We start from the raw sequence: 20,049 nt of genomic DNA on the forward strand, positions 1-20,049 counted from the left end.
ATTTTCAACTGTCAATTGTTCAGTTTGAGAACATAGTAAGCTAGCAGCTAAAGTGCAGATTTGATTTCATCTCTTATTTAATAGTCTGTTTTAATGGAAGTCAAAGTTGAATAACACTAAATATGATACCATGGGAAGAATATGAACTTTGAAGCTGCAGTTCAAGTCTCGAGTCCCTCAGCCAACAAACTCTGTAAACTTGAGAAAAACTATGTATCTCTCTAAATCTTGATTTCTCAATTTATATCATGAAGAGGTTGTAACAGATAAATCTGATTCCTGATCTTCAACGTCAGTACTAATTTAAAATGGATGGACACACTAAACACTATTGTGTTCAGAAAAAAGACACCATTTTAAAGCACTTTTTAAAAATGGAGCTCCTCAGAGCACCTGGGCAGCTCAATCAGATAAGCGTCTGCCTTCGGCTCAAGTCATGATCCCAGGATCCTCGTATGGAGACCGGCATGCGGCTCCCTGCTCAGCGGGAAACTGCTTCTCCCTCTCTCCCCTGCTCATCATGCTCATCTCTCACTATTTCTCTATGTCAAATAAATAAATAAAATCTTAAAAAAAAAAAATGGAGCTCTTCTCTCACTCCTCATCCCCTTTTTGGTTTCCTTTTTATTTTTTTCTAGGGTGATCATTTGGAAAGCAAAGGTAAAAAAGAAAAAGACACAGGTGACTCCTGGAGCAAGATTAAAAATTTCTTTTAAAACGAAAGCCAAGGGGAGCCTAGGTGGCTCAGTCAGTTAAGTGTCGAACTCTTGATTTTGGCTCAGGTCATGATCTCAGGACTGTGATACCAAGCCCCACATCTGGCTGGGTGCTAGATTTGGAGCCTGCTTAAGATTCTTTCTTTCCTAGAATGAATGAAACAAGATGGGATTGGGAGGGAGGCAAACCATAAGTGACTCAATCTCACAAAACAAACTGAAGGTTGCTGGGGGGGAGGGGATTTCCGAAAGGGGGGTGGGGTTATGGACATTGGGGAGGGTATGTGCTATGGTGAGTGCTGTGAAGTGTGTAAACATGGCGATTCACAGACCTGTACCCCTGGGGATAAAAATACATTATATGTTTATAAAAAAGAAAAAGAAAAAAAAAAAGATTCTTTCTCTCCTCTCTGCTCCCTCTCTAAAAATAACAATAACAATAAGATAAATAAAAATAAATTAAATAAAGGCCAGATGTGCTATTTGCCTGGAATCAAGGAAAAGGTAGCAAGTAAGCACTCTTTATTGTTACTGCTCTACTACAAATGCTCAGACTCATCATGGGAATCCAATTAATGTATTTAGTTATTTTTTTCTTTAATAAACACTGTAATATTAGTTTATGCATGATTAGATTACTCAGAAGTTTATGCATAAATACATTTCACATTGAAAAGATGTACCCTGTTACAGCAGCCATTATTTTTCTATAATACAGAGGATACTACCATAGTCAAATATAAATTAGCATCAGGAAATAAACTCATAGAAGCAAATGTTTGTGGAAAACTTCCAAAACAATAAGGAATTAAGAATACTTTGTAAATATTTGAGAAAACATAATCAAATGAAAAGCAAACCTAATCTACACATAAATCATACATCCATGAAAATTAAGTATCTCAAACTGTTGCAAAGATATTTTTTATAAACTGGGCACAATTATGATTGCTGATTATTAACAATTTTATCAATAGATCATTAAGCTGGAACAGTAAGCTAATCATTGCTAAGATCTAACAAGTATGCTACGTTTTTACTAAAAAGGGAGTTTGATACTTTGTCACCTTACTTTTGAAGACTTCTACTTCAAAAGGCTATGGAAATCGGCACCTGGATGGCTCAGTGGGTTAAAGCCTCTGCCTTCGGCTCAGGTCATGATCCCAGGGTCCTGGGATCAAGCCCTGCATTGGGTTCTCTGCTCCGCAGGGAGCCTGCTTCTTCCTCTCTCTCTCTGCCTGCCTCTATGCCTACTTGTGATATAAATAAATAAATAAATAAAATAAATAAATAAAATCTTTAAAAAAAAAAAAAAGGTCTAGGGAAATCTAAAAGAATGGACAACTATTATTAAACATTCAGTGTTCTTATATAGCACTGACCTAGATACTATGAAGAACAAAATACAGTAAGGTTGGATATATGCTAATGAGGACCTTATGATCAGTCAGAAAGACAAAACATACATGGAATAACAAAAACACACATGGGAAACAGTCAACTGTTTCCAGTCATACATGGCACAACTGTCTGTGGTCAAGGGCCCTATGAACCAATATAGATGAGACAGTATAACTTGCTATTTATGTGAGATAGGAATTACGCAAAGAATAAAAGGCTCAAATTCATCTGTTGAATTAATATCCAAAATATATGAAGAACTCATAACAACTCAAGCAGAAAAACAATTTGAGAATGAGAAGATCTAAATACCCACTTTTTCAAAGACATACAGATGGCCTGAAAGACACATGAAAAGATGTTCCACATCAGTCACCAGTGAAATGCAAATCAAAAGGACAATGAAAGACAATGAAAGAACACTTCACACCGGTTACAATGGTTATTCTCAAAAAGACAAGAAATAACAAGTATTGATAAAGATAGGGAGAAAACTGCTGGTGGGAATGTAAATTGGTACAGCCATTGTGGAAAACAGTACAGAAGTTCCTCAAGAAATTAAAAATATAACTATCACAAGATCAAGCAACTCCACTTCTGGGTATACATCCAAAGAAAAGGAACATTAACTTGAAAAAATACCTGCACCCTCAAGTTCACTGCAACATTATTTACAATAGCCAAGACATGGAAACAATCTCTGTGTACAATGATGGATAAACCGATAAAGAGTTAAGTGTGTATGTATGCAAGCATACATACATATACACTATGGACTATTATTCAGCCAAAAAAAGGAACTCCTACCATCTGTGACAACATGAATGGCTCTTGAAGGCATTAAGCTAAGTGAAAAAAAGTCAGAGAAAGATATATAACATATGATCTCATTTATGTGTGGAATCTAAAACACCTCAACGTATAGCAACAGAACAAACTGGTGGCTGCTAGAGGCTAGGGTTGAGCAAAGTGAGTGAAGATGGTTAATAGGTACAAACTTCCAGTTAGAAAGCAAATCATGGGGATGTCATGTACACCATGGTGACTACAGTTAATAATACTGTAATGCATATTTGAAAGTTACTAAGAGTAAATTTCAAAAGTTCTCATCACAAGAAAAAAACATTTGTAACTATATGCAGTGATGAGTGGATGAATGTTAACTAGACATAATGTGATCATTTCATAACATATGTTATGGAAGCATTACACTTTACCACCTGAAACAAATATAATATTATACATCAATTATATCATAAAAAATAGGCTCAAAGCAGGTATCAACTGAAGTGTTGAAGGATATACAATAAGTAGAAAAAATTAAAAATTAAATAGTAACCTATACAACATCGTAAACTATATAACAACACTTTTGTAATATTTACTACTAAACCTTGTTTCTACTAGTGTTCCTCAATGGAAAAGACAAAGTCTTCCTCCTTATATATTAAACCCCATATGCAACAACACCAAGCAAGTAATAGGCAACCAGTAAACTTTTACCCCATCAATCAATAAACAGTTCATTTTAATAAAAGCACCCCTGACATTTGCTATACGGATGGTTTACTATTTCATAAACATTAAAAAAGTGAAAGGGGTACTTTCTTAAACAACTAGTAAAATGCTACCTCAGCTCAATTTTGCCCTCTGGATACAATTTTACACTCTGTAAATAAGCCATACAACCTGTTCACAACCTGGCTCTGACTTGTTTTCCTGGTCTCAACTCCTTACCTCTGCCCTATCAGCCTTACACCCCGGCCACACCCAACTTCCGCCGGCTCTCTACATCCACAAGGCCAGAGTCCTTCACCCACTGCTCTACTGCATCTTCCTATTTATCTTCCAGAACCAGTCACCAGTTCTTGTGAAGCTTCCAGGGAGAATTAATACTCATCAGTGGCTCTCACAGCACCGTGTTCCTACCTCCGTTACTGAGTGAAACAGACTACGTTATAACTTACTGGTTCTCTCCAGAAATAAAGGTACCTAAAGGCAGAGCTCTTTCACTTTCATAGTCTGAGCAATACCTAGCACTGTACGTGGTACACAAGACAAAATTATTGCTGAATGCAGGAAAGAGTACACAACATTACAAACATCATTCAAGAGTTCTTTACTGGGGCGCCTGGGTGGCTCAGTGGGTTAAGCCACTGCCTTCGGCTCAGGTCATGATCTCAGGGTCCTGGGATCGAGTCCCGCATCGGGCTCTCTGCACAGCAGGGAGCCTGCTTCCCTCTCTCTCTCTGGCTGCCTCTCCATCTACTTGTGATTTCTCTCTGTCAAATTAATAAATAAAATCTTTAAAAAAAAAAAAAAAAAAGAGTTCTTTACTATCACCTGGAAATATACGTGCATTCCATGTATTCCACACATCATAAGGAACTCACAGACCAAACATTAAATGGTGATGATGGAGCTGCAAAAGGACTCTTCATTATCAGATACATCTGCGATAAGGTCTGCTTTAAAAATGAACTTTTTTTTTTTAACGATTTTATTATTTGAGATAGAGAGAAAGGGAGAAGCAGGATCTCCACAGAGCAGGGAGCCTAACATGGGGCTCAATCCCAGGATCCTGGGATCATGACCTGAGCTGAAAAGAGATGCTTAACCAACTGAGCCACCCCACTGCCCCTGAACTGCTTACTTTGACATGAACTCTTTACTTCAAAAATGAACTCTGAGGGGCGCCTGGGTGGCTCAGTGGGTTAAAGCCTCTGCCTTCGGCTCAGGTCATGATCCCACGGTCCTGGGGTTGAGCCCCACATTGGGCTCTCTGCTCAGTGGGAAGCCTGCTTCCTCCTCTCTCTCTCTGCCTGTCTCTCTGCCTGCTTGTGATCTTTCTCTGTCAAATAAATAAATAAAATCTTAAAAAAAAAAAAATGAACTCTGAGTCTGAAATTACCCGACTCAGAAGTTTGTTATGTGGCTTTCCAGAACCAATTTAGTATAAAGCTAGATGTATTTTTGACTAGCAATAAGACTATCATGGAATCCACATAAGACAGTTGAAAATTCAAATTTAAAAAAGGAACTATTAGTAATTAAATATCAAATTATTCAAGAATCCTTGGAATTTGATTTCAGATCTCTATAAAGTAAGTGTTTTTTTCTTCCCCCAGTGTCTACCTTTTGTGCAAATCATTTTACAATGTTTCATCTGATCATTTCTTAACTTAAAGCTTGTGGAAGCTTTAAAGAATATCATGGCACAAAGTTAAAATCTAGGAAGTTTTGTTATTATCAGCATGTCAGAATGCTGAGAAGGATACCTGTTCTAAAAATTCAAATACAACAGGGTACAGATCTGATTACCTATATAAAGTCTCTGTCAAGTTAAATGGGAATAAATTAATTTGAAATCCAAAGACAAATCTTTCTTCCTTTTAGTATTAACAATAATGTTAATAGCCACCATTTACTGAGAGCCTGCTACCTGCCAGACATTTCATGCAAATTCTACCCGAAAACACTTAGAAGAAAAGTGAACCTAGGAGGCCAAATAGCTGGCCAAAGCTACATAAGAAGTAATGGAATTCAAATCCAGGTCAATCAGGTTCCAAAGGATAAAAGTTAATTCACTCCTATGCTAACAACATGTCATACTGAAAGACTGAAACAAATTTCTACAACTCTCTTTCCTTCTTTGAACTGTGGAAGGATAAATGGTCTAAAGCATGTCTCATCACCTCCTAGCACTGCCATAACCATTCTTTAACTCACTGCTTGAAGTCTACGGTATGTGAAATCTATGCTTTTCAACATTTACTTTGATACTTCCAAAGTTAAACTGTTTGAATAGCATACAGTAGTAAATTTCTTTATCCTCAAGTCTAGATGAACACGTTTTCATAGAAGTTTCCGAACTGTGTGCTACATAAAATCAACTACTTTCCCCTCAACACTTAGAGGTAACCTCCACAAAAAGGTTAAAAAGCCAGAAAATTAAGAGCAGCTTACTTTTAGGTATTAAATACTCCGAAACTAGTTAAAAAGAAATGGATTAAAAGGGGGTTCTCTAAATATTTGATTAAATACCAGTTTGGTAACATCAATTTCAAGTCTGAATTCCAGAAAGGAAGGAAAGTGAAGGAAAAAAGAACTTCAATTCAATAAAAATTCTGTTCCACCAGCTCTGCAAAATTTCACGGCTCATCTGCATTCTCTTAAAGCTTCTTCATTGATGGTACTTATTTAGAAAGGATTAAGAGCCAAGTTTAATACAGAAATTATTTAATTATATCTGTTTAGGACAGATGTATGTGGCCACTTATTCTGGCATCAAAGTAATTAGCATTAAAGATCAAAGGCTACTTGTGTGAATCCAGAATACAAACTTGTTTGGATTCTATGTCATGGAACCACAGAAAGAATCCAGTAAGTCAACTTTCACTGAATTTATTTATGCCTGTCATTTCCTTTGGGGCAAATTCAATTTACAGGCTGCTGGCAAAAGAGACTCAAAACTGGTCAGTTTTTATTGTTTGGTATTAACTCTTTCAGGATCAGCCATAGAGCTATAGCTAATTCAACCATGTTGCTGGTTCAAAAGAGAACTTAATTACATTAAGCCAAAGGCATTTATTAAATCAACTGACAGGAAAGAGAGATTAACTGCTATTATGATGTTGCTCCTGAAGCCAGGAACTAGAAAATCCAGATAAATTATGATAATTAGAATACCTCAGAAGAGAAAAGCTACCAGCTACTTTTTGTTCTTTAGTAACCTGGCAACAAAATTTCCTTTTCTTTTATTTTCCACTTAAGCTCTTGTGCTACAGTTTTACTGTTATTATGAAGAGAATGCTGTGAGCAGTCTGGAGAATGGTTGCATGTGTTTACTCAATTACAACAACTCAGGGATGGCAGGAGATTCCCAAGGGCATCTAATCCAACTATCTATCCACAGAGAGTGATCCTTTCACCACCATATCTCCATTAAGTAGCCAAAGGATGGAATGTTCTCTACCAATTAAAAGTAGCACACTCCATCTTTAGAGGACTCTCTTAGAAAGTTTGTACTCAGTGACAAAGTCTGTTTCTCTATTGCTTTTACCTTGTTGTAATACCTAAAAGTCATGAAAAACAAATCTAACCTTTCTTTAATATGAAGTCCTTCAAACATCTAAAGAGAGTGACACTCTCCTATTTCCATTCCTTCATATGTTCCTAATAGAAAATACTACTGAGTCCCATGTCTGTTAGGCAAGCTGCAAAAAAATTAATTTATGCATATTTTAAATTATTTTAATTTTTAAAAATAATATTTAAAACTTTGAGTTACCCAAACTATTAGATACCAACTTTAAATTAGTAAGTTGATGCTCAAGCAAAAACTTCCTTATAAATAAATGTGTATGCCTGTATTAAATCTCAAAAAACTCAGACACAAGACTATTTTTAATACTAAAATTAAATAAATAATTGCCCTTAATTGTCCCTAATGTAAACTAGTGAAATGTTCACACAAAAGGCTATGTGTTAACTAAAAATTTTAATAAATATTTAAAATACCTTTCTATAAAGTTTTGGGGCTTTGTTATGAAGTTTATTTGAACAGCAGGATGCATTCTAAATTCTTGAGTTATACAGATGAACTCCCTTCTATAACTTTGATAACTTTCAGCCAAAGTCAAACAAAAGAAAAAAAAATTCAGATCTTCTAAACGAAGACAGAAACTCTGAATTTTAAAGGCATTTAGTATTTGGTCATCTGATTTCTGTAAGATGGAACTGAGATGGACTGCATAATCTATTTCAAGGTCCTCAATTTCAATGTCAGTAGAAATTATTTATAACATTTCATCTGTAGTTTAGTGGTTCATTAAATCCTCAACCGACTAACTGTCACAGACTGTTTTGAAATGTTAACACCATCTAAATTATCCTGACAAAATTATTAAACATTCACACACAATCACTTACCCAAGACTCATGGTATAAAACTGTTAGCAGATAGAGTGCATAATCATAATTCTGTCTCTTTAAAGGGCACCTGTAAGAGAAAGAGAGAGAAGAAGTCAAAATTTTAAAAATTCAGTACATAAAATAATTTGCAAAATATACAAACACTAAATACAAAGGATAACTTATATTCAGGTATTCTCTATATTCAGGGAATATCCTACCTTTTATTTCTCTTTGTTTTCATCACTAATGGGAGTTATTTGTATCTGATAATAGTTTTACACTATTTTTAATATGGCTGTGTCCAATCCAAGTGCCCTTCACAATCTTGGGGCTAAGAGTCTGCTGGACAGTGTGAGTGTATCTACTGAGTTCATTTTAAAAATAGAGATAGACTAAAGACAGTGGCTAATCAAAACGTTCATCTTGATTTCTCCAGAGCCAAGTTTTTAAAAAATAAGCTATACTATTCAATGCTATACTGAAGTTGTTGTATTTAAAATAGAATTAATGACCTAATACTAGATAAAACTTCTATATAAATATGAGATAACAAATTAAGCTTTTAGAAATCATTAATTCCAATTTCTTTAAATATAAAATAAAATCATCATTTGACAGGAGCATATCGGTGGCTCAGTAAGTTAGGCATCTGCCTTTGGCTCAGGTCATGATCCCAGGGTCCTGGGATGGAGTCCCATGTTGGACTCTGCTCAGTGGGGAGCCTGCTTCTCCCTCTGCCTGCTGCTCCCCCTGCTTGGACTCACTCTCTCCCTCTTTCTGTCAATTAAATAAATAAAATCTTAAAAAAAAAAAAAAACCATCACATGACAAGTGACTTTAACAGTACTCTGCTTATTCTACATATTTAGGTTTAATAGTTCTCTAAATAGTTGCTACCATAAACACACACCCACACCCACCAACACTGGAAAACTTAGGGAAAAACTCTGTCAGATACTTACAGAATTTCAAAGAGCAACACTTTAAAAGTAATTTTTTAAGCTGCACAAACTAAAAACTCAACCTTATTTTACATTTTCTAAAGACAGTAAAAAAGAATATTACTAATATATCTCAAATCTATTTTCCCCCATACTATAATACTCTAAAACCAGGGTTCCCAAGTTTTTTCCACCCCTCATTATTGCCTTCATTTATATATGCCATACTACTTCTTCTCACCATTAAGAAGGAGGACATAAAACTTAAATGACTTCCAAGAGCTTTGAAACTAGAATGGGAAGGGAGAGAAGATATCTGCCCACTTGCTTTTCTCTAAAGGCAGGTCTTTATATTTTGACATAATTCAGAAACAGCCAAATATGGTAAGATAAAAATAAAATAATCCTGGGGCACCTGGGGGCTCAGTCAGTTAAGTGTCTGACTCTTGATTTTGCTCAGGTCACGATCTTGGGGTCACAAGATCATGCCCCGTGTTGGGCTCCGTGGTGGGCATGGAGCCTGTTTAAGATTCTCTCTCTCCCCCTTTCCTTCTACCCTTCCCCGCCTTCCAGAAACAGAAATAAAATAACCCTTTTGTAAAAACATACCAATAACCCTTCTTCACCTCAAATAACACAATTTATAAATTCATATGAGGTAAATTTAATACTGTTTTTATGAAGCAAATTCACTAAAATTCTTATTTACAAAATTGCCTGGGTAAATTAAATTTCTGTATTTAATCATTTAAATTTTAAACTGAAAGATCTTTGACTTTGTAAAAATCAGTTTAAACCTTAATCACTAGCCAATCACACTTTTGTTCTCTTCTGTTCTCTTCTAACATCTTCCCTGAGTCTTATTCACATGGATATATTAGAATCCAGACTGAAAAATAACAATAATAATTTAACTAGGCAGTTAGGCAAGCCTCTCCATGTCCATAAAGAGGACAGCAACAGTAGACTAGTGTGAAGATATTAAACACATGAAATGTAGGTGGCTGGGTGGCTCAGTTGTTAAGTGTTTGCCTTTGGCTCAGGTGATGATCCCAGGGTCCTAGGATGGAGCCCTGCATCGGGCTCCCTACTTGGTGGGAAGCCTGCTTCTCCCTCTTCCACTCCCCCTGCTTGTGTTCCCTCTCTCACTGTGTCTCTCTCTGTCAAATAAATAAAATCTTTAAGAAAAAAATAAAATAAATAAACACATGAATGGGACAACTTCACTGACCTAATACGTTAGTTTATGTTGATGTATAAGGCTACCCCGATTTTTTTTTATTGTTTTAATTTCTTTTCAGTGTACCAGAATTCATTGTTTATGTATACCCCGATTTTCAATGTCATTTCTTAAGGAAAGGACTGCCAGAAGACTGGAAGATAATCAAACAACACAATGACCAATAAAAACAACACAATGACCAATTGGCTGAACTTTTCTTTACCTGTCTGTTTTGATGGTAAGTACATCTGTAGTCTTGCAGTATCGCTCTCCCACAAGTTTAATGAGTTTCTTCTTTGCATGATCATCTAAATTCAAACTGGAAAGTTTAACCTTAAAAATACAAGAAAAAGTTATTTGAAAAGAATTATTTCAGATACTTTGTTTAGTGAAAAGAAAACCCCCAAAACCCAGTATCAATATCATTTAATGTTAAACTAACCAAAAAGAAACTTTTGCAACCTGTACTGTTGTCTATGTAGAGTTAGCAAACGGCATGCATTATGAAGCCTGATCTTACTCATGGGGAAAAAAAAAAAGGAGGAGGAGGAAACTGTTTTGAGTTGAAAGTGCTGGGCATTAGCACCTTTCCTGTTAAAACCAATAAGTCTCTTAAATAAATGATATTACAGCTTATGAGTAGCACTAAGAATTAAACTCAACTAGTATTAGTAACGCTGGAATATAAGAATACTGGGATGAAACAAAAATGCTTTAAGATATTTCCACCATGCAATTATGAGACTTTTATCATTGCAACTTGCTTAGGGGTATTTATTTTAAAAGGTACAGGTATCTCATGGAAGATGGTACAGAGCATTCATGAAGGATCAAGACATTTAAAATTCAGCTCGACATTTCTCAAAATGTTAATACTAGTCCGAGAGGCTGTTAAGTAGAATTATTTCTCGGGGCGCCTGGGTGGCTCAGTGGGTCAAAGCCTCTGCCTTCTGCTCAGGTCATGATCCCAGGGTCCTGGGATCGAGCCCCACATCGGGCTCTCTGCTCAGCAGGGAGCCTGCTTCCTCCTCTCTCTCTGCCTGCCTCTCTGCCTACTTGTGTTCTCTGGCTGTTAAATAAATAAATAAAATATTTAAAAAAAGAGAATTATTTCTCTAAAAAGGCTATTTTTGTTGAATATATTCAGATAATACAGAGTTAAACTGGGTTCTTTATAGAAGGACTTCTTAGAAGTGGTAATATGCTAATGAGCATTCTGAAATTTCAAGACGCAGGGTTCTTATGTAACAATTTCCAGATTTATCTGACCTCATATTCTATTTTTCAAGGGACAGTTCATGGAATTAGTCTTCCTTAAAACATATTTTGGGAAACACTGGACTACATGAACAGTTTTTAATTTGGAGAGAATTATGGCATGGATTGAAGGTATCTAAAAGAAAACTAGACTTGACATAGAAAAATAGGTTAGATATTAGAATACAGTTAAGTAAGGTAAGCCACACACTGTTTTTCCATGGACGGCATTAAGAATAAGAAAAATCCATAACTATATGAGGAGAAAAAAAGGCTCAATAAGATTTTACAATCACATATACTTCTCGTTAGCTTCAATAACCCTGCACTTCCCTCAAGCCTTTATAGCAGAAGAGCTTATTTATTTTTCCATTTTTCCCACTAGCCTGCAAACTCTCCAGGGTAAGAACGGTATCAGTCCCATTTTTGGTGATGGCCTAACACTTAAAGAACATATGACATGTATTTGTTGAATGAACACATAAATGAAAAAAAGAAAGGATACATGTTTTTTTTAAGCACTGTGAATTTTTATTTGAACTAAGAAAATATAGGAAATAAATAAATAAAAATATACTTTTAAAGAATAAATGCAGGAAAAACATTGACTATTAAATATCAACCTAACAGAATGGTCCTATGTGCAGGCAGTGCAAATTACCACAGTCCCCTGGAAAGAATACGTATCAACAACCAGTTTATCAGCTTGAGGTATAAGAAATATAATTCTGATTATTAACAATAAGAATTACTTAAAAGGAAATAGTGAAATGAATGTACCCCTAATTATTAACATACTTGTACATATGCATGCATACAGATACAGTACAAAGAATAGTTTTTACGTTAGAATAAGAGAATGGAATGATTTTTTTCCTTTTAAAACTCCCTTCAATGTAATCATTTTCAACAATAAATTTAAAAATTTACAATTTAAAAAGTTTAAGTGTTCTAGCTTTTTATGTAAGAAGTAGTAAAAAAAAAAAAATGGCACCAATGCGGATTATTGTAACTGCTTTAAAACTAACATTCACATTAACACTTTGAATGTTCAAAAATTATACAGCGTTTATGCCAGAAACTCCAAATATTTTAGAGCCATGTGGTACACTCACGCCACCTGCTAGCACTCAAAGGCACTGCAAAATTGTAGTCATTAAACTAGATGAACAGTCTGACTCTGAAATTGAGCAGCAATCATTACCATTCTTTTTCCAAAATTCCAAAGAATGCTTGGACTTTTCTTTTGCTACATTTTAAAGCATCAATACTGTATTAACATTATCCCCCAAAACAACACTGACATTTCAAATCATAGGAGATCATGGTTTTATGTATATACTTTCAAATGCCCATATTTAAGAGTTACATAAATTGAGAAATAAACCTAATTGTGTGAAGTACCTTCTCTATTTAGAAGCATAGTACGTCAGTTAAAGAACTATAGTTACATACAAAAGACAAGACCTGGGTTTGATTTCTAGATTTGCAACTTTATTTGCTAAGTGACCTTAAATCACTTGATCTTACTGTTTCCTCATTTACAAAACAAAGTACTCACAGGATTTTTGTCAGGAATAAATGAGAATAAATAGAAGAAAGCCATTTTTAAAGAAAAGTCCTACACAAATATTGTTTTTAATTCAGCACTACCTTTATGACTATCAAGAAAAATATGATACCATCTTTCTTTCTCTGAATTTAAAAATTTGAGTATCTTTTTTTTTTTAAAGATTTTATTTATTTATTTGACAGAGTGAGAGAGATCACAAGTAGGCAGAGAAGCAGGCAGAGGGAGGGGGGAAGCAAGCTCCCCACTGAGCAGAGAGCCCGATGCGGGACCCGATCCCAGGACCTTGAGATCATGACCTAAGCCGAAGGCAAAGGCTTTAACCACTGAGCCACCCAGTGGCCTCGAGTATCTCTTAATATAGTACTTTATACTATTTGACTGGCTTCACAATATTACTTTAAATCATGCCAGGCGACACCTGGTTAAATATCTGACTCTTGATTTTGGTCATGATCTTGGGGTTGTGAGATTAAGCCCCACACTGGGCTCTGCACTGGGCAAGAAGACTGCATGGGATTCTCTCTCCCTCCCTCCCTATACCCCCGAAGAGAACTCAGGTTCTCTCTCATGTTCTCCCCCCCAAAAATAAATAAAATAAAAAAATAAGTCACACAGGAATGCACATGCTTTAGTCCCACTGTTTTACCTACTTTTACCCTTGAAATGATACCATTCAGGACACCACCACTGAGCTTCAACTGTCAGTGGGTAGAGTGAAAAGAGTCCGAGAAGGGCAGATGTGAGTTAGGAAAAGAACACAAAGAAGTGATGAAGGTTTCACATGGTGGTATAAGACAAAAAGAAGACAGGAGGCCCCTGGGTGGCTCAGTGGGTTGGGCCTCTGCTTTTGGCTCAGGTCATGATCTCAGGGTCCTGGGACCAAGCCCCACTTTGGGCTCTCCACTCAGCGGGGAGCCTGCTTCCCCTTTTCTCTCTGCCTGCCTCTCTGCCTACTTGTGATCTCTCTCTCTATCTCTCTGTCAAATAAATAAATAAATAAAATCTTTAAAAAAAAATTTTTAAAAAAAGGAGACAAAAGTGGATGGCGGCCTCATAGGTAAGTGGTATCTTGTGGGATACTTCAAATAATGCAGTCGGATTATTTTTATGTAAAATAAAATAAACAAACAGAACAAGTAGGGAACCGGATGTCTATTCTGGTACTGAAGATTAAGGCCCACAAAAAGTAAGGCAAAATTCTAGATTTCCTGATTCTGAGTTCAGAGATTTTTTAAATCACTTAACATGGAGCTTGACAACAGCTGGTTGTTATTATCATCATTATTATTAAAAAGAGGCAACATTTACTAAATTATTAAAAATATATCAGGTATTAATTACCCCTAGGTACTTTTTAAAAAAATTTTTAAAAACATTTTTAGGTAATCTCTATACCCAACATGGGGCTCAAACTCACATCCCTGAGATCCAGAGTCACATGCTCCTCTGACTGAACCAGCCAGGCACCTTACTCCTTAGGCAATTTATATTAACCTGTGGAATGTTGGCCAAGCATAATTTTAAGGTTTCCCCCCCTTTATCTAGATTTTCTAAAATTTATACAGTAAACATGTATTGTCTTTTGTGATTTTAATATTTTCAATTTCTCCAAACATATAAATATAATGCTATGATATTTAAACTATTCTAGGGGGGAAAAAAAGGCTGACGAGCTTTGTAAATTTATTTCATAAAGAAGGCACAATCCTGATACCAAAACCTTTCAAAGAAAGAAAATTACAAATCAAACATGGATGTACCTCTAATAATATTTCTAGAAATTAAAGTTTATCTACTTGTTACCTTATAGTGTAAAAATGGTTGCGAGACTGTCAACATATTTTTGCAGTCCACATGGAATGTTCTTTTTCATTTTTTTTTTAAGATTTTATTTGACATACAGAGATCACAAGTAGGCAGAGAAGCAGGCAGAGAGAGAGGGGGAAGCAGGCTCCCCGCTGAGCAGAGCCCGATATGGGGCTCGAACCCAGGACCCTGGCATCATGACCTGAGCCAAAGGCAGAAGCTTTAACCCACTGAGCCACCCACGAGCCCTTTCTTTTTCATTTTTTAAAAAGATTTTATTTATTTGACAAAGAGACAAAGAGAGAAGGGGAGGGAGGGAGAGAGAGAGCACACATGAGCAGGGGGAGGGGTAGAGGGAGAAGCAGGCTCCCAGCTGAGCAAGGAGCCCAAAGTAGGTCTTGATCCCAGAACCCTGTGATCATGACCCTGGCCAAAGGTAGCCGCTTAACTGTCTGAGCCACTTAGGCACCCCAAACATGGACTGTTCTGATTTAAAATAAAAACTACATGGAGTACAAAATCTCATTTTTTGAGTGTAAAAAAAAAAAAAAAAAACGGAGTCTCCACCTTTGCTATGATATGACGAAATGGCACTTTACTGGTGAGGTTTTCCTCCCCAAAATACATACCAGTCTAAGCATGAGAAGAAAATCAAACAAATCTAAAATGAAGTACATTCCACAAAATACATAACTAGTACTTCTCAAAACTGTCAAGGTCACTAAAAACAAGTAAATTCTGAGAAACCACCACAGTCAAGAGGTGCCTAAAGAAATCTGAATAGGGGCACCTGGGTGGCTCAGTCTGTTAAGCATCTGCCTTTGGCTCAGAGCATGATCCTAGGGTCCTGAGACAGAGCCTGGTGTCAACAGGGCTTCCTGCTCAGCGGCAAGCCTGCCTCCCCCTGCTCTTTAAAAAGAAAATCTGAATAAAGTATGAACTTTAATTAATAATGTATCAATATTGGCTCGTTGTAATAAATGTACCATAATAGTAAAAATGTTAACAACATAAGAAATTTGGTGTGAAATATAGGAGGATTCTGTAAACTATCCTTGAAAGTTTTCCATAAATCTAATTTTTTTTAGTTAAAAACAAAAAAACAAAAAACAAAAACCCATCAGGTAACTGCTCTGTGACTGCTGTGTGAGAAAGCTATGCCATGTGGATCAAGACTCTTACCGGAGAAAACAGTGGTTTCAAATACTAACTTGGAAGTTACTACAGCAAGACACTTGGAACTGCAATAGTATGTGACATGCTCTGATGGGTAGGAGCAGGGATTTAATGTTTCTCCAAGCAACAAACGATCCTAAAGAAAATGCTAACAGAGCAGATCCATAGGAAGGCAAAAGAATGATGTACTATGAAATAATCAGGGTTCAGAACACTTCAGTAAGTGTAAATACAACCATATAATTCATTACTACATTAATTCAAAGGAGATCATTTCAAAAATGCTATAGGACTAGGACACATCGTTAACCTAATAGAGGCTATTATCTCAAACTGAATACCAGTGTATACTTAGAAGCTAAAAGCCAGAGGCACATCCATTGTATAGAACAGCATAAAGGACTACATAAACATTATTTTAGAAGTTTCACCTAATGAAAAAGACAAAAAGAAAAGATAAAAACAAGGTATAGATATTTAAAAAGGAGAATTAAAACCACTCTTATTTATCACTCATTTCCTAAGAAATCTCTGAAAGAGTAAACAAAAAGCCCAAATATTCAGATTTTGGTCTCTTATTATATATAAGTGTTCAGCCTCAAACACTCTCTTAGCATAGAAAAGACCCTGATTTACGTTATTCTATTTAGCCATTAATAATATATTAAAGAGGGGCATTTGGCTGACTCACTCAGTAGAGGATGTGAGGTTTTGAGTTCAAGCCCCACCTTGGGTATGGAGATAACTTTAAAATAAAATAAAAAAATAATATTAAAGAGTGATAACTTTGTATGCTAACAGATGGTAACTGCACTTATCATAGTGAGTATTTTGTAATGTATATAATCATCACTAGCTTGTACACCTGGTATTAATATAATAATGTATGTCAACTATACTTCAATAAAAAAATTAAAGAATGTTTAATAACCTTGGAAAAATTTTAATTCACATTGTTAAATAAAAAAGAGCAGATAACTAATCAAATATAGTATCATCCTATTAACATACACAAAGGTTGACTATATATATACTAAAATGAATTCCAGTAGTCAAGGTTATTTATAAGTAGTAGAATTAGAGGCAATTTTATTTAATACTTTAAAATTTTCACTGTTTTCCAAATTTTCTACAGTATCAGTTTTCTATATACAAAATGTTATTTTGAATTAATGTATTATAATAATTCTTATTTTTAGAAAAATATTCCTTACCCTTAAGGTTACTACTCGTGCTTTGGGGTTTCGGATAGATGGTCCTGCTGAAACATAATCAGTTGTGTCCACTTCAATGGGAAAATGCTTCTCACATTTTTCATCACTGTCCAGAGCAGCTGGCCACTCAGTGCAGAAATCTGAGAATTAAGAAAAATAATCTCAAGTATAGTTTCGCCAAGTACATTCTCGTTGCAATGTGCGCTACCAGACCAAATCACTGAGGGAGATGACTCTCGAGCTACATGGAATGAAAGAGCAGACTCTCTTCTGCACCTCACAAACACATCATCATCCTTCACCCCTTTTCTTCTCAGATGAATCCTCGTTAGGGAATGTGATTAAATGAAAGACTCAGATAACTTGGGTTTGGTGAGGAGCAGTAAGCTTGGTTAAAAGGAAGCTATGACTTGATAGAAGCTTATTATAGCTTGGCACATACCCAGTTATGGGGCACTTTAATCCCCCCTCACTCACCAACTAAAAGCAAACAGTTCATAGTGCTCAGAGTGTTAATTGTTTTTGAGAAAAGCAACAGTTAATAGTAATTCATTCCCAAATGAAAGTTACTAAAGTTCTGAGGGGAACTGAAAAAGGCTCTGAAAGAGCTCTTAGAAGAGAGATATGGTCTCCATTCTCTCAGAAACTGAGCTGAATAGGGCCTCAAACTGAACAGGTACAGTCCAGGGCATTACTAAATAGATCCTTACAGTAACTCATGTTTCCTCTAGGTGACTTCTGTGCCAACGAAGCTAAATGGAAAAAGGAACAGACTTGTCCTCAGATTCAGGCAACACAACTAGCCTAAAGGGGAGATGGGACTGGCTGTGAGAAGTGGGCCACAATGGGAAGTTTCAAGCACTGTGACAAAAATGTGGTGCATCGTCTATCTCCACAGCACAGACCTCCACAGCACATACAAACTCAGGCCTTCAGTGGAGGGGTGGGGAATAGGGGAGAGGGGGCTGAAAAGACAAAGAGCTCCTGGCATGTCCTACAGCTATCTGTATTGAGGGACTCCGTAAGAAGGTAGCTGATTTCATTTTGCCCTATTCCTATAAAGTTAGTGAGGTAGAGGGCTCTCAGCTTGAGATGTACTTCTGGCACTATCAGCCTCCCCTCCATGGAAATTTCACTGCATTCTAAGAATCTTCATTCATTCGAAGAATACCTAAAAGTAATTGGTTTCTTAGGTCAAACCTATTAAATCTCAGGGGGTCTGTGCTTTCTCCAAAAAGCATGACTGCAGGAGAGGCTGGTCACAAGCACAGGCATATGTGGAAACCCTTCCACGTGACCATTTAAGGGACAGTGAAAGGTACTTTGTCAATAACATTTCCTATAGTTAACAATTTTCTTTCTTTTTTTTTTTTTAAGATTTTATTTATTTATTTGACAGACAGAGATCACAAGTAGGCAGAGAGGCAGGCAGAGAGAGAGGAAGGGAAGCAGGCTCCCTGCTGAGCAGAGAGCCCGATGTGGGGCTCGATCCCAGAACCGTGGATCATGACCTGAGCCGAAGGCAGAGGCTTTACCCTAGTTAACAATTTTCTTATAGTAGGTACTATATTTAGCTCCCTTTATAGGCTTTAATACCAGTCAGCAAAATGCCACAAAGACTCTCCAAGATTTATAACTAAATATATGGTAACAAATTAAGTATAGCTCACACCATTCCCTGAACACCCTGCTTAAGAGAGCAATACTCACACACTTGAGGGGAAAGAAGTAGCTCCACAATTCTGACATTTAAATAAAATGGAAAGAGCATGATTACTGAAGTTAAATTTTATTCCCATCATGGAACAATTCCAATATCCTGCACTCTAAGATGCCACACTGCCAAGCACTTTATAAGAGACTAGTTTGGAGAATTTTATGAGTTCTTGGGTTTGTACTGACTCTTTTATTTTTTATAACTTTGAATAAGTCATTTCAATAACCAGATAATAATTACAACTTTTAAATTACCGGATTATATGTCTAAAAAATACAGCCAACTGGAAAGTACATAATAGACCCCTATTCATCTGATAGGTAGAGCAACAGACTAGACTTCGAAAGACCTTGGTTTTTACTTAACTTCTACCACTGATTATTAAAGTTTGGGTAAATTACCTAACTTTCCTGTGCTTCAGATTTTCCACTTGCAAGTTAGATATAAAATCTGAACTGACCTACTTTAAAAGAAAATTGAGAAGAAATATTTTAAAAGCTTTTGAGTTATTTGGAAGATACAAGCTAAATCTAGAAGCTGGCAAAAGTGTAAAGACAAAATCAAAGAAAGATTAAACACTTAAACACTTAAAATATAATGCAACTTTTCTGAATGTGCTATATGAAAACCATTCATTTAAGAATTATGAAGTATTTTAGAAGTACCTCATTTAAAAACCCATTTCTACATTATAAATGCACATTCCAAAATAATGTTTAAAAAGGAAAAAAATGAGATTTATCACAGTGCAGAACATTCCTTAACTGGCTTCACAAAGGATCAAAAAGTGCTACATGGTTTGTGCCAAACAAGGAACAAATCTGGAATAATGATCAGTGACAGTCTATCACTAGGCACCAATATAAACAGAAACATACTAAAAGGATACAAATGCATTCTACTATCCCAAAAAGACCACATCCATGAAAGAAGATAGGAGAAACTGTTCTTCCTTCATGTAAGAGTAAAGTCATTCTTCCTACTTTTTGACTTCTTTATTTCTTCCTTACATTTCTCAATAAAAGGCCCTTCCAAAAGCTCAAATTATATCATAATCATGATCACTATACTATTTCTCCTTCCAGCATTATCACGTTACCTGCGAAGAGC

General features: G+C 36.0%; 1 protein-coding gene across 1 annotated transcript in view; it reads right to left on the reverse strand.

The window, feature by feature from the left end:
• The window catches only part of LOC309868572 (small ribosomal subunit protein mS35-like), a 38,355-nt gene that overhangs the window by 10,596 nt on the left and 7,710 nt on the right, over positions 1-20,049 (reverse strand). The window contains exons 3-5 of the mRNA XM_082738586.1: positions 17,223-17,362; positions 10,420-10,529; positions 8,049-8,118 (exon numbers count right to left, since the gene is read on the reverse strand). Of these exons, the coding sequence (XP_082594712.1) occupies positions 8,049-8,118; positions 10,420-10,529; positions 17,223-17,362 (320 nt within the window). The remainder of the gene's footprint in view (positions 1-8,048; positions 8,119-10,419; positions 10,530-17,222; positions 17,363-20,049) is intronic.

The sequence above is a fragment of the Mustela nivalis genome, assembly GCF_964662115.1.
Source record: "Mustela nivalis genome assembly, chromosome: 7".
NCBI classification, from domain to species: domain Eukaryota; kingdom Metazoa; phylum Chordata; class Mammalia; order Carnivora; family Mustelidae; genus Mustela; species Mustela nivalis.